The following is a 17,385-nucleotide window of genomic DNA, read 5'->3' on the forward strand; positions in this document are numbered from 1 at the left end:
TCACAGATGCTACCCAGCCAAATCCTCACTACACATAGACAATGATAGAAACTGCTCCTTTTGTAAATTAGACACTGAATTAACCATATATCTATTCTGGAAACGCCCCTAAACAGCAACTTTTTGGAAAGACTTTTCCTTTTTTGTACAATGTAAAATCTAAAAGAATTGGATCTGGTACACAAAATATATTATTTGTTTTTTATCATGTTAAAAATGTCAGTAATAAGAGAATACTACGTAATTATTCTTTTGATAATACTAGCCAAATTTTATATTCATAAGTGCAAATTTTCTGAAAAAAGCCCTTATTCAAACTTTTCATGATTGAGTTAAACCAATATACCAAAACATTAAAATCCTATTCTAACCCAAAAGCTGTAAGAACTTTTGACACCTTGGAATTTTTTAGATGTATAGAATAGCAACTTACTGCTTTAACTGTTTTTGTTTGTTTTTTAATCTGTTCCCCTGGTATATTTTGTGATTTTTCTATCTGTATATCTTTAAAATTTACAAATTTTTGTATTATGATTGCTTATGTTTTCAATAAAGATAATTTAAAAAAAAAAGCATGTCTTTGTTTTCCCCGTCTGAGCTGGAATCTGGAACAAAACTATACGACCTGATTGCTCCAATGATGCTTGCCAGGCTTTAGCTAATAAGTGAAAATGTAAACAGATGGCTGATGGGAAGTGGAGGCGGGCTTACACTGCACCAACAGTCCCTCCCACAATTCAGAGGGGAGTCAGAGGGGAGGGGATTCAGAGGGGCGTTTCTGACGAACTCCTGCCCCCCTGGAAAAGCTATGTCCTAGAAAAACAACAAATGGCATTTGATTTTGGCTAAAAAACATCATAATCATAATTAAAAGACCACAGAGAAGGCTTGGACAATAGATCAATATATGATCGGAGTAAGACTTTAAACTTTTCTTTGTTAGAAACATTTTTTCTATTAAAAAAAAACAACAACGCAGCAGATGAAATACAATTTCCCTGGGATTAATAAAGTACTCTGTTTACCTACCATGCAAAAGAGCGGAAAAAAAGGATGTATAAGATGTAGCTGTACGCAAAAAAAAAGGTTTGAATCACAAAATAATTGTTCAAGTAATTGAACAATAAATCCTTTCAGAGATTTTCTGAAAGCAGAGCTGCTACATCTACATCTCTTCAAATAAGCAGCCAAATGCTGTTTTCTGCTTTCGGCCTTTTTTGGTTTAATTTTTTTTTTTAAAGCTGATGGAATGTAGAAAACGTTACGACCTTCTTTTCTAATGAGATGAATGCTGTTTACAGTGTACTTATTTAAGTATTTTTCCAACCCTGCTCCTTTTGTTACCCTGCCACTTTGACCTTTTTACCTGGTCTAACACACCTGATTCAAACAAGAGTGACTCATTCTCCCAACTCTGTAAAGATGATGAGGTGTGTTAGATGAGGGACAAATGTTAAGCATTAACATTAGCAAATGTGTAGAAAAAAGATGTAGTAAACACTGGCTATGAAATTAGATCAAAGGATATAATAAAATCAAGAGAGATGCAATTAACATAGTGTTCTAAAAACCTTCTAGAGTAAAATTTTTTAGAGTAACATGGACTAAACTTAATTTGTTTGCATTTCAATCAAGTATACGTAGGTTAAAATCTCCCTCCAATCATCTTTTGATTGATTTTCAGTGTTCCCAGTGGTCTTTAAGTCCTGATTATGCTGTTTTTAGCCAAAACAAAACCTGTGTCGTTTTCGAGGACATAGTTTCTGAAGAGAGGCAGCAGTTCATTAGCCACTCACCTCGACGTTGTGGGTGGGACCGTTGGCATGGAGCAATCCCACCCCCCTTCCCTTTCCCATTGCAGGGAGCTTGGTCCGCCCAGCATAACAAATACGATCTTTTCAAAAGCGCATTTATTCATCTGCTCCTGGTTCACAACGATATACTCAGAAATGCAGTTTTAATGATAATATACATCCTTCATTTAAAAAAAATGCCACAAGAAAATGTTAAAAACACCATTTTCATCGGAGTGGCTATTTAAATACAAACTGTATACAAAGTTGGGTTTTTTTTCTTCTTACTTTAAGTAAAGAAAAGGTACAGGACTTTCAAACTTTCTGTGTGTTTGAAATTGAGGTTTATTGACCACCTAGAATTTCAGCACAAGGTTACTTACGTTCCCTTTGACCACATAGTTGGAGTCTGTGGTGATGTCGCGAGCAAGACCAAAATCACAGATTTTTGCCACTTTTCCTTGAGTTAACAGGATGTTTCTGGCAGCAAGATCTCTGTGAATACACTGATGAAAAATAGAACCATTAAAAACTTGATGTTTTATAAAAACTGATGGTTCTGCAAATGTCAAATAAGGATTTTTTAATGCCCTTTGGCCTTGAATTATCCAACATCCCTAGGTAACACATGCGTGAGACACATGAGCCAACTAGACACAGTATCTGTCCCTCCACACCTGATCAATTTTGCAACAACAGCCGAGGTTGGATAAAGGGTTAAGATCTGTCTACCAGCAAAGGAAACACAATCTGTCACCTGCATTGCACATTTTTGAGTTCTGTTTGGTTTTAAGAACAGGATTATCCCTCCATACTGAAGTAATTTATGAATTTACTTTATTTTCTAGTGTCATACATTCTGTGTCAAGCATCGATTGTGGCTGAAACTCACATTTTTGGAAGCTAAAAACTCCATGCCTTTGGCCACTTGATAGGAGAAACTGAGAAGATCCTCAGTGTCGAGGGCCAACTCGTCCCCATCAAACCACTCGCATTCTTCATTTGCGTCACCAAGAGAGCCATCTGACAGGACCAACACAGCAAACCATGACTTCTCTGCTTTTCTGTGAACAAGACACTTGAATTGTACTGAATGAGCGGCTAACTTGCCTTTGCGCTGAGAGAGTCTGCTCTCCGGGGTTGTGCTGAGCGGCGTGTTGCCAGCACTAGAAGGCTTCATGGCCATGTAGCCATTCAAGCTGTCGCTGTAGAGAGGAAAGGAGCAGTCTGGTCTTAGCTGAGTACCGCAATGCATGAGCACAGGGCTGTCCAAATACTATCCTCCTACGCACGTTCTGGATTACTTTCTTTCACTCATCATACATGAAGCGGAGCCTTACCCATCTCTAACTTTCTGTTGGCTGATGTTGCGGTAGTAGGAGTCTTCTTCAAGCTTGAAGTTGATAAAAGACTCTCTCTTTCTGCGTAGAAAGTTAAGAAGGTCTCCAAAGCAGCAGTACTCTGTGATCACCAGTGTGGGGCCTGCAGACAAAGAAACAGGAATCATGAGAGCAGCTTTTATTAAAAACCTAGAATGAAGACTCTTTCTAAATAAATACATGTATGCAGTTTTAGTTACAGTTACTGTGTAAAACCAAAAGACAGAAATGCTGCCACACCTCCAACAGTGCATGCCCCCAGCAGGTTGACGATGTTCATGTGGTTTCCTAAGTAACTGAGGACCTTCAGCTCTGACATCAGAGCCTCTTTCTCTGTGGCGTGAGCACTTGCTGTGGAAAACAGCAATACAATTGCATAAGGATTCGGAGCAACTCAAGTAAATGTCTTTTTGTTTTCTGCGGAATAGGAAAAAGAATTTTTTTGGCAGGCAGAGCCGTAACCTGTTAAAGACCTACTCTTCAAAATTGTGTTTTTGCTGTCTTTGACCTGTTTCTGTGGCATGATGGAAGACATATGTAAAGAAAGTTAGGATTAAAATGGCCTTTCTGAAAATTTCTTTTTTTCTAATCGTTGTGAATCAGAAGCAGACGAAAAATGCCTTTGGGAAAAGCCTGTAGCTATGACACAGCAGCTATAGACCACGAGACAGAAGCTTCCGGCTCCTCCATTCTGATGCATCCACTTGCAGACAAATAGATCCATGAATGTGAAACTATGAAACTAAGAATGTCCTAGAAAACGACACAGATTTTTGGATTTTGGCAAAACATAAGCAGCATACTTTCAGTAAGGAGACCACTGGAAACTATTTTAAAAGTGTTTAAAAGATGATTGGAGTGAGTGTTTAAAAGTATACAAACACAATAAGCTTGTTTTTCTGCTTGACCTACACGTGTGATGATAAATTTCACCTTTCAGCATTTTCACAGCAACAGTCATGACTGAATCTGTTTCAGAGAGTCCATATGCTGTGGCTTCCACCACTTTTCCAAATGCACCAGATCCCAGTGTCTTCCCTGAAAACAAGAGAAACAAAAAAAGCTCTCATTGCTAGTCTTGTCTCCCTCCTACAAACAGGCCTCATGCCGGTGTTCTCAGGACAACAACAGCTTCAGCCCCGAGGCTACACTTAGGCAACAGGACATGCAGGATCCTGTTTGAGGAGGACTGGTAAAAACAACAGTCTGGATGTGTCAACAGTATTTTGTTTGGATTGAAGGAGTGAGATTTCATCATTAATAAGAGGTGGAACAGGTTGGCTACAACTCCAGACGTAGCTGAAATCTTAGCACTGTGTCTATAAACACACCCACACACACTCAGAGTCAATCACTGTGGGGTAGCCTGAGGGAGGTAGTTATGATGATGTCATTGGAAGGACACATCTCATCTCCACGACTCGATGATCCAACTTTGATTTGCACTGCAAAAACATGACAGCTGCTCAACTGAGGAGCAGAGAGAAAAATTCCCCTCACCGAAACGCAAGTTGTTCCTTGGAAATTCCCTCTGGTGATCGTACGGCAGCTGTGTGGGGTCAATGTACACATAGCTGTTTCCATAGATGCCATCAATGACTTTCCACTGAATCTGGTATTTTGGTTTCTGCAGTGAACACACAGAAAGGCTCAGGATGCTTCACGCTTTTTTGTAACTGGTGTGAAAATCTGTCCAAAAGGGTGTGGTCTATCTTACCTGCATGTACTTGTAGAACAGCACAATAAGAACCAGGCAGAGGATGCCTGCTGTAGACACAGTGCAAATTAACACAGGCGTGAAGAGTTCATGGGAAGTACTTCTGTCTGCTGGGAGATAGAAAGGATAATGTAAAGGAATGGTGCAGAGCTGAATCCAATCAAAGATTCTTTGACTCATTTCTTGTGTTTAGACTCCAAATAGCCTCGTAAAAGGGTATTACAGAAAGCTGAAGGAAACTAAAACACACGTGAAGCCCACCCTGACCAAACAGCAGAAACAAATCCACTTAACCACCAGTACAAACTGCAGGGTTCACTCCTTTTAGTCTTTGTTTGAACTCCCACTTGATTGACTGCTTATGTCCCCTTTGTTAATGTTTGTCCGCCATGTTGCTGTTGTTGTCCAGCTGTTACACAGCATTCTTTGTCATGAGTGTACTGTTCCTTTGTGTCTGGGTGGCTGTGATGCCTCATTGTTTTGCTCCTCTGTACACACCAGGGTGTAATAAGCTCTTTAGAGATAAGAGGCTTTCTCTCCACTTCAAATCTGAGAATGCAGAGTCTGCAGGAACTAATCCCTTGTAAACCTGTCATTGGTTTCTAAAGCTCTGTTTTCCCTGCAGCAGCTCACTGACACCTCCAGGCTCCCATCGCCCCAGAACGCCCAGCACCGCCAGGACTCCTACTGTGGTCCGCATCCCAGCGCCCGTCTGGTCTTCTGTCCCTCTGTGAGGCACATGCATGCTGGACACGCACTTTGCCTGGCAGCACACACTCGCCATCCTCATGATCCTCACCCACATACCCGCTGTATCTCTAACTAGACCCCCATGTCTCACTTGGACGTGCTCGTGCAGACTGGAAAAACTTGGGTGTACTTTCAGTTCCTGTATGCATGCTGCTTTGTGGACATTGCACAACAGATGGGAAGACCGTTACCCCAGAGCGGATTTGGAGTAATAAAGTACACAAAGAACCAGAGCTAATTCTTCTTTCGAAGCAACAACATCTTCTCACTGACAATCATTCTGGCGGTCAGATATCCTACTGATGTTTTCAAAACAGATTACAGCCGTACAGATGCAATACTGGGACTATATTCATGGGTTAATCCTTGATAAACTTGTGCTTTTAGTAAATATACCGAGCTAAGGCCCTATCCCTCCCAGAGTTTACCTGCAGTTTAATGTAAATGGCAAATGGTAAATGACGTATACTTATATAGCGCCTTTCTTCCTACAAGGACAAAGCGCTTTACAGTCACAGACCCATTCACCCATTCACACACACATTCACACAGTGGTGGCGGCTCCGCTGCCAAACACAGGCGCCCGCCTACCACCAGAGGCAAGGTGGGGTTCAGTGTCTTGCCCAAGGACACTTCGACTCATGGGCGTGCAAGGCGGGAATCGAACCTGCAATCTTATGATCATGGGTCGACCGCCCTACCGCTGCACCACGGCCGCCCCTAATGTACTCTTTCAACAGAATACCTTAGAATTGGTTTTTTCTGCACTTAAGTAACCAGTTACAATTAGCTTTATTGGGTAACCTGGTTTTCTAAATGTGATGTAAATCAGAAACCTGGTTTCCATAACCAGAGAGGGGGTTTAACCCTTTAATCCCGAGCTTTAGCTTCACTGTTGACATTTTTTCGACAACAGTAACTTTTCAACTGTTTACGAAGTTAACGTAATTTCAGCAGATACTGAAGACAAGCAGCTTTGTGCTGATATGTAACCCTTTAGAGTAGTGAAGTGCGTTCCAGGTGAATCAGCTGAGTCTGTGGCTGAGAAAATACATTTGTGCCGTTATGCAGAACTTTATGTTAGTAATGTGTAGCATATTGGTGCAAAGCTGATAAAAAAGCCATTTTACTCTGAGTGAAAAACAGCTGATTCAGGTTAATTGTGTAAACGGTTTTCCTCTAAAGATTTGGAATCATCTGCATGACAAAAGCTGCAATCCATGTGGTGGATTACTTAATGCTCATTCTATAGGCTCCAGCCCTCCTCTCAAACCTCAAATCAGTACACTTCTGAAAGTGATCTCATCTCACCATTGATAGAAAAGAGTAAGAAGTCTTGATCCGATTCCTCCTTTCCTGTAGCCAAACACTCCAGGAACTTGAACCGCCCCCTGCTGATGTTCACCCAGCTCTCCACCCCTTGCTTCCCAAATTTGGGGCTGGTTAATGTGATGGTGATGACATTCTTTTTTTCTTGGGTGGCATTCACTTGCTTAGAGCACCTGAGAACAGGAGGTTAGATTGAGACAAAAATCCTCAGATTTCAGTGTCCCCCACCCGATAAAACAGCTGTTGACTAACCAAACTATAACTTTTTCTATAAGCTTTTAGAATGAATGTGTGAACCTTTCAGAAATGCTGAAACCCAAAACATGTCATTCTGCATGCCAGCCTCTTTGGAGTTCTTTCAGAAAATTGCCTCTTTGATCACATTACTACCTGGTACTCTGCAATATTTGCAGGCAGCTGATGAAGGTACATTTGATGGTGTTTAAGAGCCGTAAGTTTCAGTTTTTTGGAATGAGTAAATGAAGTGGGATTAACTTTTATGGCCATTTGTTCTTGATTAATGCTGCAAAAACAATCTAGGGCTCCTTGTCTAGCAAAACTGTACATTTAAAAATGGGCCCCTATCAGTTGTATCTGGGCGGATTTCTCAATCCCCTACCAAACTGTTGTTGTCTCATTGGGCCAGACACTTCATCCTCCTTGCCTCCAGTGTGGCTCCACTGGTGTGTATGAATGTGTATGAATGTCCTGGTGATGGTCAGAGGGGCCGTAGGCGCGAACTAGCAGCCACGCTGCCCCAGGGCAGCTGTGGCTACATCAGTATTTACCATCACCAAGAATGAAGGAGGAGTGAATAAATAATGGACATACTGTTGGCGCTTTGAGCGTCTAGAAAAGCGCAGATAAATCCAATCCATTATTATTATTATTATTATTATTATTATAAAACATGACATGACAGTCGTTTTTAATTCTTAAATTTTTCTGCCCCAAAATCGTTTAGGCTAATAATGTTAACTGTAAAAAAGCTATTGGGTTTTATAGTTTTTATCTAAGCATAAAAACTGTGGTTAAAGTCCCCCCCCCCCCCCCCCCCCGTTTTTCTTCCCTAACCGTGATGCAAGCAATTCAACAGTAATTGCAATTTTGGCAGCACAGTTTTATGCAGTGATGCCCAACTCCAGTTCCAGAGAGCTCCTGTTTTTCTTGTTTGGCAGTCATCTGTGTCTCATCTGTTACTTGGATCAGGTTTGTTCCTCCCAGAAAAGGTTTCTTGGGAGTTGGACAGCCTTACTAGTGAAAACATCCATTAAAAGGTTTCCAGAGCCATTCAGTAAACATACCTGACGTGCGTTTTCTCACAGTAATACCACTTGATCTGGGGAGCAGGGAACCCTTCAGCTTTACAACGCACCCGCCCATCCACCGGACCTTCATGATAAACAATCTCAGGTTTACCTGAGGAACAAGAGATGGCCTTAGGATGAGCTTGGCATAAAATTCATGCATAAGGTTGAATATGCTTCTTCCATGTTAATCAGCAGTAAACCTGTCAGGGTTTACAGGTATATTGGGGGTGGAGAGCTACAGCTCAATTTGTAACAGAAAGGTCAATTCCTGCACCTGTGCTGCAAAAGGTGAATGCACCACAGAGTAATTCACTTTAATGATGTGGCTCCAGGGAACAGGAAACCTTTCACAAAATCTTGGACACACTTACTGATCACATAGATGGTAAAGGTCTCATTTACTGATGCGTCACCATTGGAGGCTTGAAAGGTATAAACACCACCCTCTGACATTTTGAGCCGGACCAGCCGCAGCTCACTGCTGTAACTGAACAGAAGATAATTACCGCTTCAGCATAAATTCAATCATGTTTTTCTCCCTACAATCCACGGGAAAGTTTTTTTTTTTTTTTATTACAGCCTTCCTTCTGCAGGAAAAAAACAACAACATATAGTCACAGTTGGCAAAAAATGAAAATATGATCCAAACTGTTCAGATATTTGCATTATTGATAGTCATTATTTTTCTTTGATTTATTTTCATGCATCTGGACATCATTTGTCCGTATGAATCATATCCAGCTAGGGCTTAAAGACTAAGTCCAAATTCCGTCAATAAGAACAGGAATGTTGGTCTGGTTTGGGGACTTGTGCAGCCTCAGAAAATGCCTCTATTTGCAACAGCTAAGTAATAGCTTGATTTCCTGCAAATATATTCATTCATCTTCTTGACCGTTTATTCCCTTTCGGGGTCACGGGGTTGCCGGAGCCTATCCCGGCCACTTGGCCGTAGGCAAGGGATGCCCTGGACTGGTCGCCAGTCTGTCGCAGGGTAGAATATCTTCAATCACACATCCATTCACTCTCACACTCACACCTATGGACAATTTAGAGTTGCCAATCAACCTATGAAGCATGTTTTTGGACGGTGGGTCCTGCAAATATAAAGTGTCATAAATAATGTTTCAAAGTGGGTTTAGGGGTCCAGGCTCCAGTCGTTTTCTCAGCAACTCTTGCTCTGCATCAAAGGCGTTTAATTCTATGAAAAGAAAATCTGTGCTTGGGCTAAAGTTAGTTTGTGTAGCCTCACACCTGTATCCATTACTGTGCGTCGTGCTGATGACATGATCACTGGTGTTCTTCAGTTCGTAGTTCTTGAAGCTCCAGGAGACGGTGTGCAGGCTTGGATATGCGTGCATGCTGACTTTCAGAGACAAGCTCTCGCCCGAGCGGACATTGATGGTTCTGTTCGCGGAGGGAGTCAAGCTGATGAATCCTCTTTCTGAAACATATATGAAAATTTGTTGTTGTTTCTTTAGCGATACAGTCACTGGAGCTTAAATTATTTAAAAGAGTGATGTTGTCAAAACGTATTAATGTTATTTATAAAAAAAGTAACACAAAGTTTATAAAAAACTAAAAACACGAGGAGAACATGCAAACCCCACACAGCAAGGATCCAGCCTGGATTTAAACCAGGACTGTTTTGCTGGGAGGAAAAAGTGCAAACTGCTAAACCACTGAGTAGATCCACTTTCTCAGAGGGATCCTAAAGTTTCAAACCTGTGTTAAAGTAGGCACTTCCAGTGAAAAGTTCCTGTAAACAGGTTTAAATGTTGGCTTCATGGTTCCGCATGCAAAACTGTCACGTTCACATGTAGCTGTGCAAGTTTCTACAACTGTTTTTGGGCTATACATACAAAACGCACAGCACCTAATGCATGTTGAAAGTTAAACCATGGACTCAGATTTGGTTGTGCCAACAGTTTGAAAATTGAAGATGAAGTAGAAATTAATAATTGCAGTTTGTGCCCAGACAGAATTATAAGACATCAAGTTTTTCATATATTGTAATAGAGCTGTGAAAGAAAAAGCCTGGAGCAGGATTTGTGAGATTTACACCGCTTCAACATTTCACACCAAGACTCTTCCAACTGTAGGAACTGTAGATGACGGACATGCGGCAGTAAACAGTAGAAAAAGAAGAAGAAAGAGAAGTCCCTCCCTGCTTGTTCAGAGTGAACACTGTAGGCTAAATGCATTAGTGCATTCTTGAGCGCGCATCACATGTTCTGTGTGTCCGTAGCTTAATACATGCACACATGTAAAAAAGCACAACGGTAGAGTTATATACTTTAGAAATCTTTTAATATCCTTTATTAAAATGTCAAATTTTAAAATTATTTTGTTTTAATGTATATAAATGTGTGCATGGACTGGTGCATGGGCATGCATGTGCGCAGACGTGTGTATGTGTGATTGAGTCTGTGTGTGTGTGTAGGGGGTGTAAACAGTACTTTGCTTTCTTTTAGATACCGCATTTTATGTCATGAAAGTAACAAAGATGACTGGATTCTGATTCTTAAAATTAAAGGGATTCATGTAGCTTTTCTCAGAGACCCACAACCAGAAATGTAAACCCTGCTTCCTATCATTTGAAAAACCAGAAGAGTGAAACAGATTAAGGTTTCAATTTCCTGCAGGATTGCAGTGGTTTACTCACCGTAAACATCGAGCCACACCGACTTTGTGCTGATTCCTTTTTCGTTCCTAGCTTCACATTTGTAGCTCCCAGTATCTTCAGGCCGAACTGCTGCAATGTGCAACGTGGAGCTGCGCGTGTGAGTGAATTTCTCCAGCTGGATACGTGCAGTGCCATCAACCTTTGCTGGTTGCTGTGGATACCAGACGGCACCCTGTCAACGCCCAGAGATCTCTAGAGATTAACCCCGTCTGCATGTCTATCATTGCCAAGAAAATACTGACAAAGACACAGAACTGCCTGTATACCGGGAACGCAGCGGTACGTCACATGCTCTCAGTTGTTCATAAAGTACCCAGATAGCAAAGGTCCTCAAGCACAAAGCGAAAACAAACAGAAGCCTTTGCACTCCTTTTATCTTGAGCAGACAGCAGGATGAGGCTACAGGGACAGGACTCTGCTCCCAGGTGAAGCATGTTTCTGGGAATGCCAACATTTAGTTGTAATTAACTGTAAAGCACACCGCCAGGAAGAAACATAGGGGTCTCACCGAGCCAGGTGGGACGATCCACCTCAAGGTGATATCTCCATTGACATTAGTGGTGTTGCAGGTGAGAGACAGAGTCTGGTTGCGCGTCAGAATCACTTGCGTTGGCTGATGCATCTCCACCACGGGAGGCTCATCAGGCACTGGAGGACATGTAGACATTTGCACTTTCAGAAAAAAACATGCCGAAAACACAGCAAGAAGTGCACAATGGACTTTGTTTTACCTGGTCTCACTGTCAGCTCGTACTCATTCGATTCCACGGTCTGTCTTTGGAGTGTCCCTGTGCACCTGTAGCAGCCTCCATAAGCCTTTCTTGTGTTGTGGATGAGGATGCCTTGCTCCAGGTTCGCAGTAAACTGGAGGCCGAAGGCCAGGGGTCCTCTCGAACATGTTTCCAAGCTCAGATTGCTAAGATTTGGATCTGTTGCCAGGCAGGGGATAGAAGCTGGATCTCCCTCACGAGTGAGAATTTTGGGCACCAATGGTTTTCGGAACGGATTTTTAGGATCTGCCAAGAAATTCAATTACACAGGTGGTTTCAGAGAGCTGTGAATGGGGTGTCATGATGAGTTTAACAGTTTTTTTCACACTTTGTAATTGCAACTAAAAATGATGAAATGTTAACAGGCTCTCTTGGCACTATCAGCTTTTCCTAGCAGAATACTTCCTGTAAAAATCTTCTGAAACGTTTCTATTCCCCCTGTCAAAGACTTGTTTTTCTTGCTGTGTTCAAAGTCTGCTTTTCTTCAACAAATGTCAATCCGGGTTATTTACAGTACAACAAACAAAACTCTGTCTTGTTTTAAATTTGAGACAAAGATTCTTGAACTACAAAAAGTTGCCATGAAGTAAATCCAAGATCCCTTTATGCAGGCAATCAAAGTCTTCCTGCTGTCCAGGTTTCATAATAAGTCTTACAAATGTTACTAGCAGGCCAACAACTGAGACACAAAGAAACCACCAGGTTAGGAGGGAGCAACAACCTTTATCATGGAAATGTGACATTTCTGTCATTATGGTTATGTGAAAAGCTATGGGATGAATTTCTGTAAACATTAAGGTCAGTTTCTTCACATTTTGTCTTTTTTGTTCTCGGTACTTTTTTTTTTTAACTTATAAATATCTTTTAAGATTTTTTACGAACCCACAAAAATTGTGTGTGCTTTCTCCTAGTATTTTAATCATTTAGGGTTTATCAGTTTTAGATACATAACCTTAGACAATATCATTATGAATGTAAAACAATGGCTGCCAGTCGCTACTTTGTTTATCAAAAATAATTCCTTGTACAATTTCAGACAAAACAAAACAATGGCTGCTTAAAAAATTACACTGTTTAAAGATATCAAATCAAATCAAACATTATTTAAGTACCTTACAAAAAGTGCTTTACATTAAAATAAAACAAAATAAATAATTTAAAAACAAGCATGAAAATTAAAAAAATACCACCCCCCTGTCCCTACACACAGCCCCCCACTACTTTCACCCCCCCCAACTGATGGGGAAAGACAATGAGGAATTGGCTGAGCACGAAAACAAGAAGTGTCTGATTGCTTTGAAGTTCCCTGGGAATTTCATTGTGCGTTGTATTAAAACTTGTTGACTGTTTCTATGGCAATTACTGGCACTGCCAAATTAAACAAAGCTAGACTTTTGAGTACTGAAGCCATAAAAATAGTTATTTCTATAGCTCTAAGTTTTTTTGTTGTTGACAAATGTGTAGAATTCACATGAGCAGCGGCTGATTTGTCCAAAATAACGAGATGGCTGTGCCATTTTTTTTCCCAGAAATATCTGAGGACACCAGTGTCACAGCATGAAACTCAAACAAAATCAGCAAAAACTTTTTTTAAGTATAACAACAAACCAAATGGTTTTATATAAGCTTAAATGTGGGCAGCCCATGTAAAAAGTAGTTATTGTCTGCTGCCTCAAAGACAGATGCAGGGATTGTGGAGGGAATGATCAGCACATGATATTAGCCTGGAGTGATGGCAGCAAGCATGAGGAAGTGGGGTCACAGAACAGGAAGTACTGTAAAACCTAGTCATTCCGTCTCAGTGAATAGCTCCAGTACCTACATTGGCTGTCCAGGGCAAGTTCCCTCCATGTGGAAACACACCCACACAATCTGCTTCTGTCAGTACACTGAGAAATGACAATGAGCCTGCCCACTGTTTTCAGCACGGTTTCCACAGCCTCACACACAGCCGTGCACCTACCCTTCACAAAGACGTAGATGGAAGCTTGCTCTTTGGTGCCCTCGTCCACACAGATGTAGCGGCCCATTGATGCAGGATCAGCCTTTTGAAAAGCCAACGTGAGTTTTCCATTGATCTGGCTTGCTCTTAATGGCTTTGTTCGTTCCTCCCGCCTCCAGTGTGTCTTGTTATCACTCCAGCACTGCAGCTCAAATTCTTGGTTGAGCTCCACCACAAGTTGGGGCTTTGCTGGGATGATGGTGGGCTTGGTGTTGCCTTTGATGCAAAAAGAAAGACATTTGGCTTCATATTAAATCATTCTAACAGAAATTCCAGTTACAGCACACAGGGCATGAAAAAATATTCATGAGTGCATTTTAAAACATCTGTATAAATAAAATAAAACAAACTATATTGTGATTTTTTAAGCTCCAGGAAAGAAATTGTCTCAACGCTGCAAAGTTAAGCTTTAACAACATCTAAGCCAGGCAAGTTTTCAATCAAAGATGAAGAATTCCCATTTGAAGCCGAGATAAGCAATTCACATCATTTAATACTTCTTTAAGCAATAATCAGCTCTGCTCAGTTTATGCCATGGCATGTCCACACACATAAATATATGTTTCCTCTGAACCTCGAGATCAAAAAATGTCATGTCTGGATATAAAAACAATTGAATATAAATTAACATCAGAACTGAGTTATTATCTGCAGTATGTGTTAAAGTGTCATGTACAAAAGATATTTGTTAAATATCTATGCCAGCATGCCTGTTGTGATCTTAGGAGTTGCACCCTCAACCCTTTGACATGTGGCCAGATCTCTGCCATGCAAATCCAAAAAGGTATGAATGACAGACTTTAAAGCAAATCCCTCTTGAATTGTTCCACTTAGAAAACATAAAAGCCTTTATGCTGAAATGCACATGTTTGTTTTTAAGCAGAGTAAAATCTATTCCATTAAAGGGAAAAGCTGAGAGAAATTGTGAGGATTTTTTGTTCCTTTGAAAAAAAAACTCCCCTTGAGACCTTTGTGATTGAAAGCTCAGATAACAAACACTGCAATGGGAATGTCAAAAAGTTTGCTATTAATAAATACAACCTTCTATTATTCAAATATTGAAACATTAAAGCCTAACAGACCTGCAGTGTTCTGTCAAACTTAAAGGTACACCAGAAGGGTCAAAATTCAATAATTGCTCATGATGGAGTCGAATAAACCATGAATACATGATAAAAGAACACGTGACACAAGGCGCAAAACGTGTGATCTGCTAAAACACTTTTTGTGCATTTAAGTGTCAGAATATGGTGTTAGAAAAGTGCTTCATTAGCGCTGCGCTGCGCTGCGCCACGCACAGACAGACGGGCTTACGGGAAACACTGTGGCGTGCCGTGTTGCATCACATGACAGGTAAGCCTGTGCACACTGTCATTCCAAGATCCCGATGACACCCATATGAGGTGGACATCAAAGGCCCGCGGGGCTCATCGCATCTTGTCAATCAACCTCAAGATGATAAAGGCAGAAATGCAGGCCCCATGATGATGATGCCCCACCGACCTCCAGAGGCTCCGCATGCGCACAGATCGCACAAAGAGCGCAAACTTAACACAGCCACTCAAACAACTCCCCGCCTGTTTTCCTGAAGTGGCTTTTCATGACTGTTTTTCATAGATTTGCATATTTCATCTAGGTGACTTCCCACTACTCCTTCCTGACAAGATGACACTAATATAAACCAGTTAACTTTGCATGAAACATAAACGTCCATGTTTCCTGACTCCCTAAGACTGAATCCTCAAAGTAAACATATCCAGATTGTTGTGATTTCAGGTACATAATATACGAGGCAGAAAAGCCACGTGTTTCATTACCATGAATGACCTCTGCGGGTAGAGAGTGGACAGACGTGGACGGCTGATCATCTGATCAACAACACCAGAAATTGAAACAGAAATTGCCAAATGAGCCACCGCCAGGTCTAAGCCACAGTCTATTTGCATACTTCCAAAGAATCACAAGTCACTGTGTATTTCCATGATAGTGACGGTTATGTAGGGACAGCAGGAGCTGCGGTGGTGGTAGTGGTAGTGGTGGTGGGGGTGGGGGTGGGGGGATTCTGACCTGTCGGCTTCCTCGAGAAAAACGTTTCCAAAGCGCAACTTTGTCCTCCGCCGTTCAAGTACACTTTCCTTCAATGAGTGTTCCCCGTTTTCTGACCAAACCATCAATTATTAAAGTAGTTTCAGCTTCTAAATTGTCCGCCAGAGTATCCCCTTTCCTCATTGGGTTTCGTTACTCCGGGCTCTCTTAACCGGTTCTGCTCTGTCTTTCCGAACAAAGAAAGACCTGCTTAGAAATATCTTAGTGCTTAAGTATCAGGGGGAAATGCCCTAACCCGTGCCACACGGGGGATTTATTTTTCTCAGTTGCTAATGTGCTGTAGTTCCCAACATAACCAACACCTTCCCGAAAGCAAACAGCAACAAGTTGTGTGCGTAAAATGACGCAATAAGTGCAGTCTTACCTGAGGGGAAGGTAAACTGTAAAAAAACAAACAGCAGTATCCAGTGGTATTCCATAGTTAGTATTCCATCAGTCTTGTTTTGTAGGTGAGCCAAAGCCTTTTCTGGTTAAGGTAGCTCTGTACTCGCAGGAGTTGTGGGAAGTTGAGTGCGGGCTCTGACAGAGGTGCACTGACAAGGCTTTAAAGGCACAGATGCTCAGCTCGCAACAGCAGCAGCCATCGCCTATCTACAAACATGCTGTTGTCCTAGAGCGCGCCAGAGGGGACAGTGCAGGCCGACTATGTATCTCTGACCGGCTGTGGCGTCAACATGTTTATAGAGGCAGTGGTGGAGCCTGCTCACACGTTACGCGCAGGGGGGAGGTGTTTGGAACCTCTTATCTGCCTCCCGACAAGAAAACGCCGGCAGATGCCCAGACGAATATGAGTAAAACGCTCGTGTTTGATTCATTTTCCCGAAAGAATGTTCTCTAAATATGTGTTTTACTCCAAAGTAAATATAATTTTGCGCGCGCAAAAGACAAAAACACGTCAACTCAAGCGAAATAAAAACATCGTAGCTCTCCTCGTGTTTATTTTATCATCTAACATTTTTATATGCTTACTTTATGCCAAAATCAGTGACTGAATTTACTATTAATGCAAATAAATCCTGGTTTTACAAAATTCCTTTTACAACATAACTGGAACTCAAACATCCTTTTTTAAAGACGTTTTTTCTTTTTCAAAGAATTTTTTTTTTATAAATTCATAGTTACATAAAAATGCATTACCTATAAATATTTAGTCTCACACTATCTTAAATAACGTAATCTATTCAATATGTAAAGTGTGAGGTTTATTTATTTCCTTCTGTATAATTAAACAGAAAGAAAAAGAGATCAAGGCATAATTTGCACAAATAAAGGAAAGAACATGGATTTATTTAATAACATGAATTTGTACTTGACGTTTCCAATAAAATATCTGTAAACACACTTCAGTGGATTCAAACACTCTCAGCTTGTCAAGTGTCTATATTTCAATCTAAACGTTTGTTGGATATTTGTCCAGGCCTAGCTACAGCCTGAGATCAAGCCTGATGACACAAGCACAAAACCTCCTCCAGAAGAGGAAGTGTCCTGCCAAATCAGACATTTTCTGAGCTGATCAGTCTTTGCAAAATAAAAGTATGCTTTGAAA

The 17,385-nt window shown here is 41.1% G+C and overlaps 1 protein-coding gene across 4 annotated transcripts in view; it reads right to left on the minus strand.

The window, feature by feature from the left end:
- kit (KIT proto-oncogene receptor tyrosine kinase) overlaps positions 1 to 16,501 on the minus strand; it is a 30,910-nt gene extending 14,409 nt beyond the window's left edge. Inside the window, exons 1-17 of one of the 4 annotated variants that reach the window (XM_004067588.4) lie at positions 16,204 to 16,501; positions 13,695 to 13,949; positions 11,693 to 11,977; positions 11,470 to 11,609; positions 10,941 to 11,112; positions 9,530 to 9,719; positions 8,650 to 8,765; positions 8,273 to 8,387; positions 6,951 to 7,141; positions 4,890 to 4,996; positions 4,673 to 4,799; positions 4,106 to 4,210; positions 3,413 to 3,523; positions 3,134 to 3,275; positions 2,904 to 2,998; positions 2,686 to 2,816; positions 2,177 to 2,299 (exon numbers count right to left, since the gene is read on the minus strand). In XM_004067588.4, the coding sequence (XP_004067636.1) occupies positions 2,177 to 2,299; positions 2,686 to 2,816; positions 2,904 to 2,998; positions 3,134 to 3,275; positions 3,413 to 3,523; positions 4,106 to 4,210; positions 4,673 to 4,799; positions 4,890 to 4,996; positions 6,951 to 7,141; positions 8,273 to 8,387; positions 8,650 to 8,765; positions 9,530 to 9,719; positions 10,941 to 11,112; positions 11,470 to 11,609; positions 11,693 to 11,977; positions 13,695 to 13,949; positions 16,204 to 16,258 (2,460 nt within the window). In that variant the 5' untranslated portion in view covers positions 16,259 to 16,501. Of the gene's footprint in view, positions 1 to 2,176; positions 2,300 to 2,685; positions 2,817 to 2,903; positions 2,999 to 3,133; positions 3,276 to 3,412; positions 3,524 to 4,105; positions 4,211 to 4,672; positions 4,800 to 4,889; positions 5,000 to 6,950; positions 7,142 to 8,272; positions 8,388 to 8,649; positions 8,766 to 9,529; positions 9,720 to 10,940; positions 11,134 to 11,469; positions 11,610 to 11,692; positions 11,978 to 13,694; positions 13,950 to 16,203 lie in introns of all 4 variants that reach the window. The other 3 variants (XM_011494612.3, XM_011494610.3, XM_011494603.3) reach the window with 3 other exon arrangements.
- Between the last annotated feature and the right edge of the window lie 884 nt (positions 16,502 to 17,385).

The sequence above is a fragment of the Oryzias latipes genome, chromosome 4 (assembly GCF_002234675.1).
Source record: "Oryzias latipes chromosome 4, ASM223467v1".
NCBI lineage: Eukaryota > Metazoa > Chordata > Actinopteri > Beloniformes > Adrianichthyidae > Oryzias > Oryzias latipes.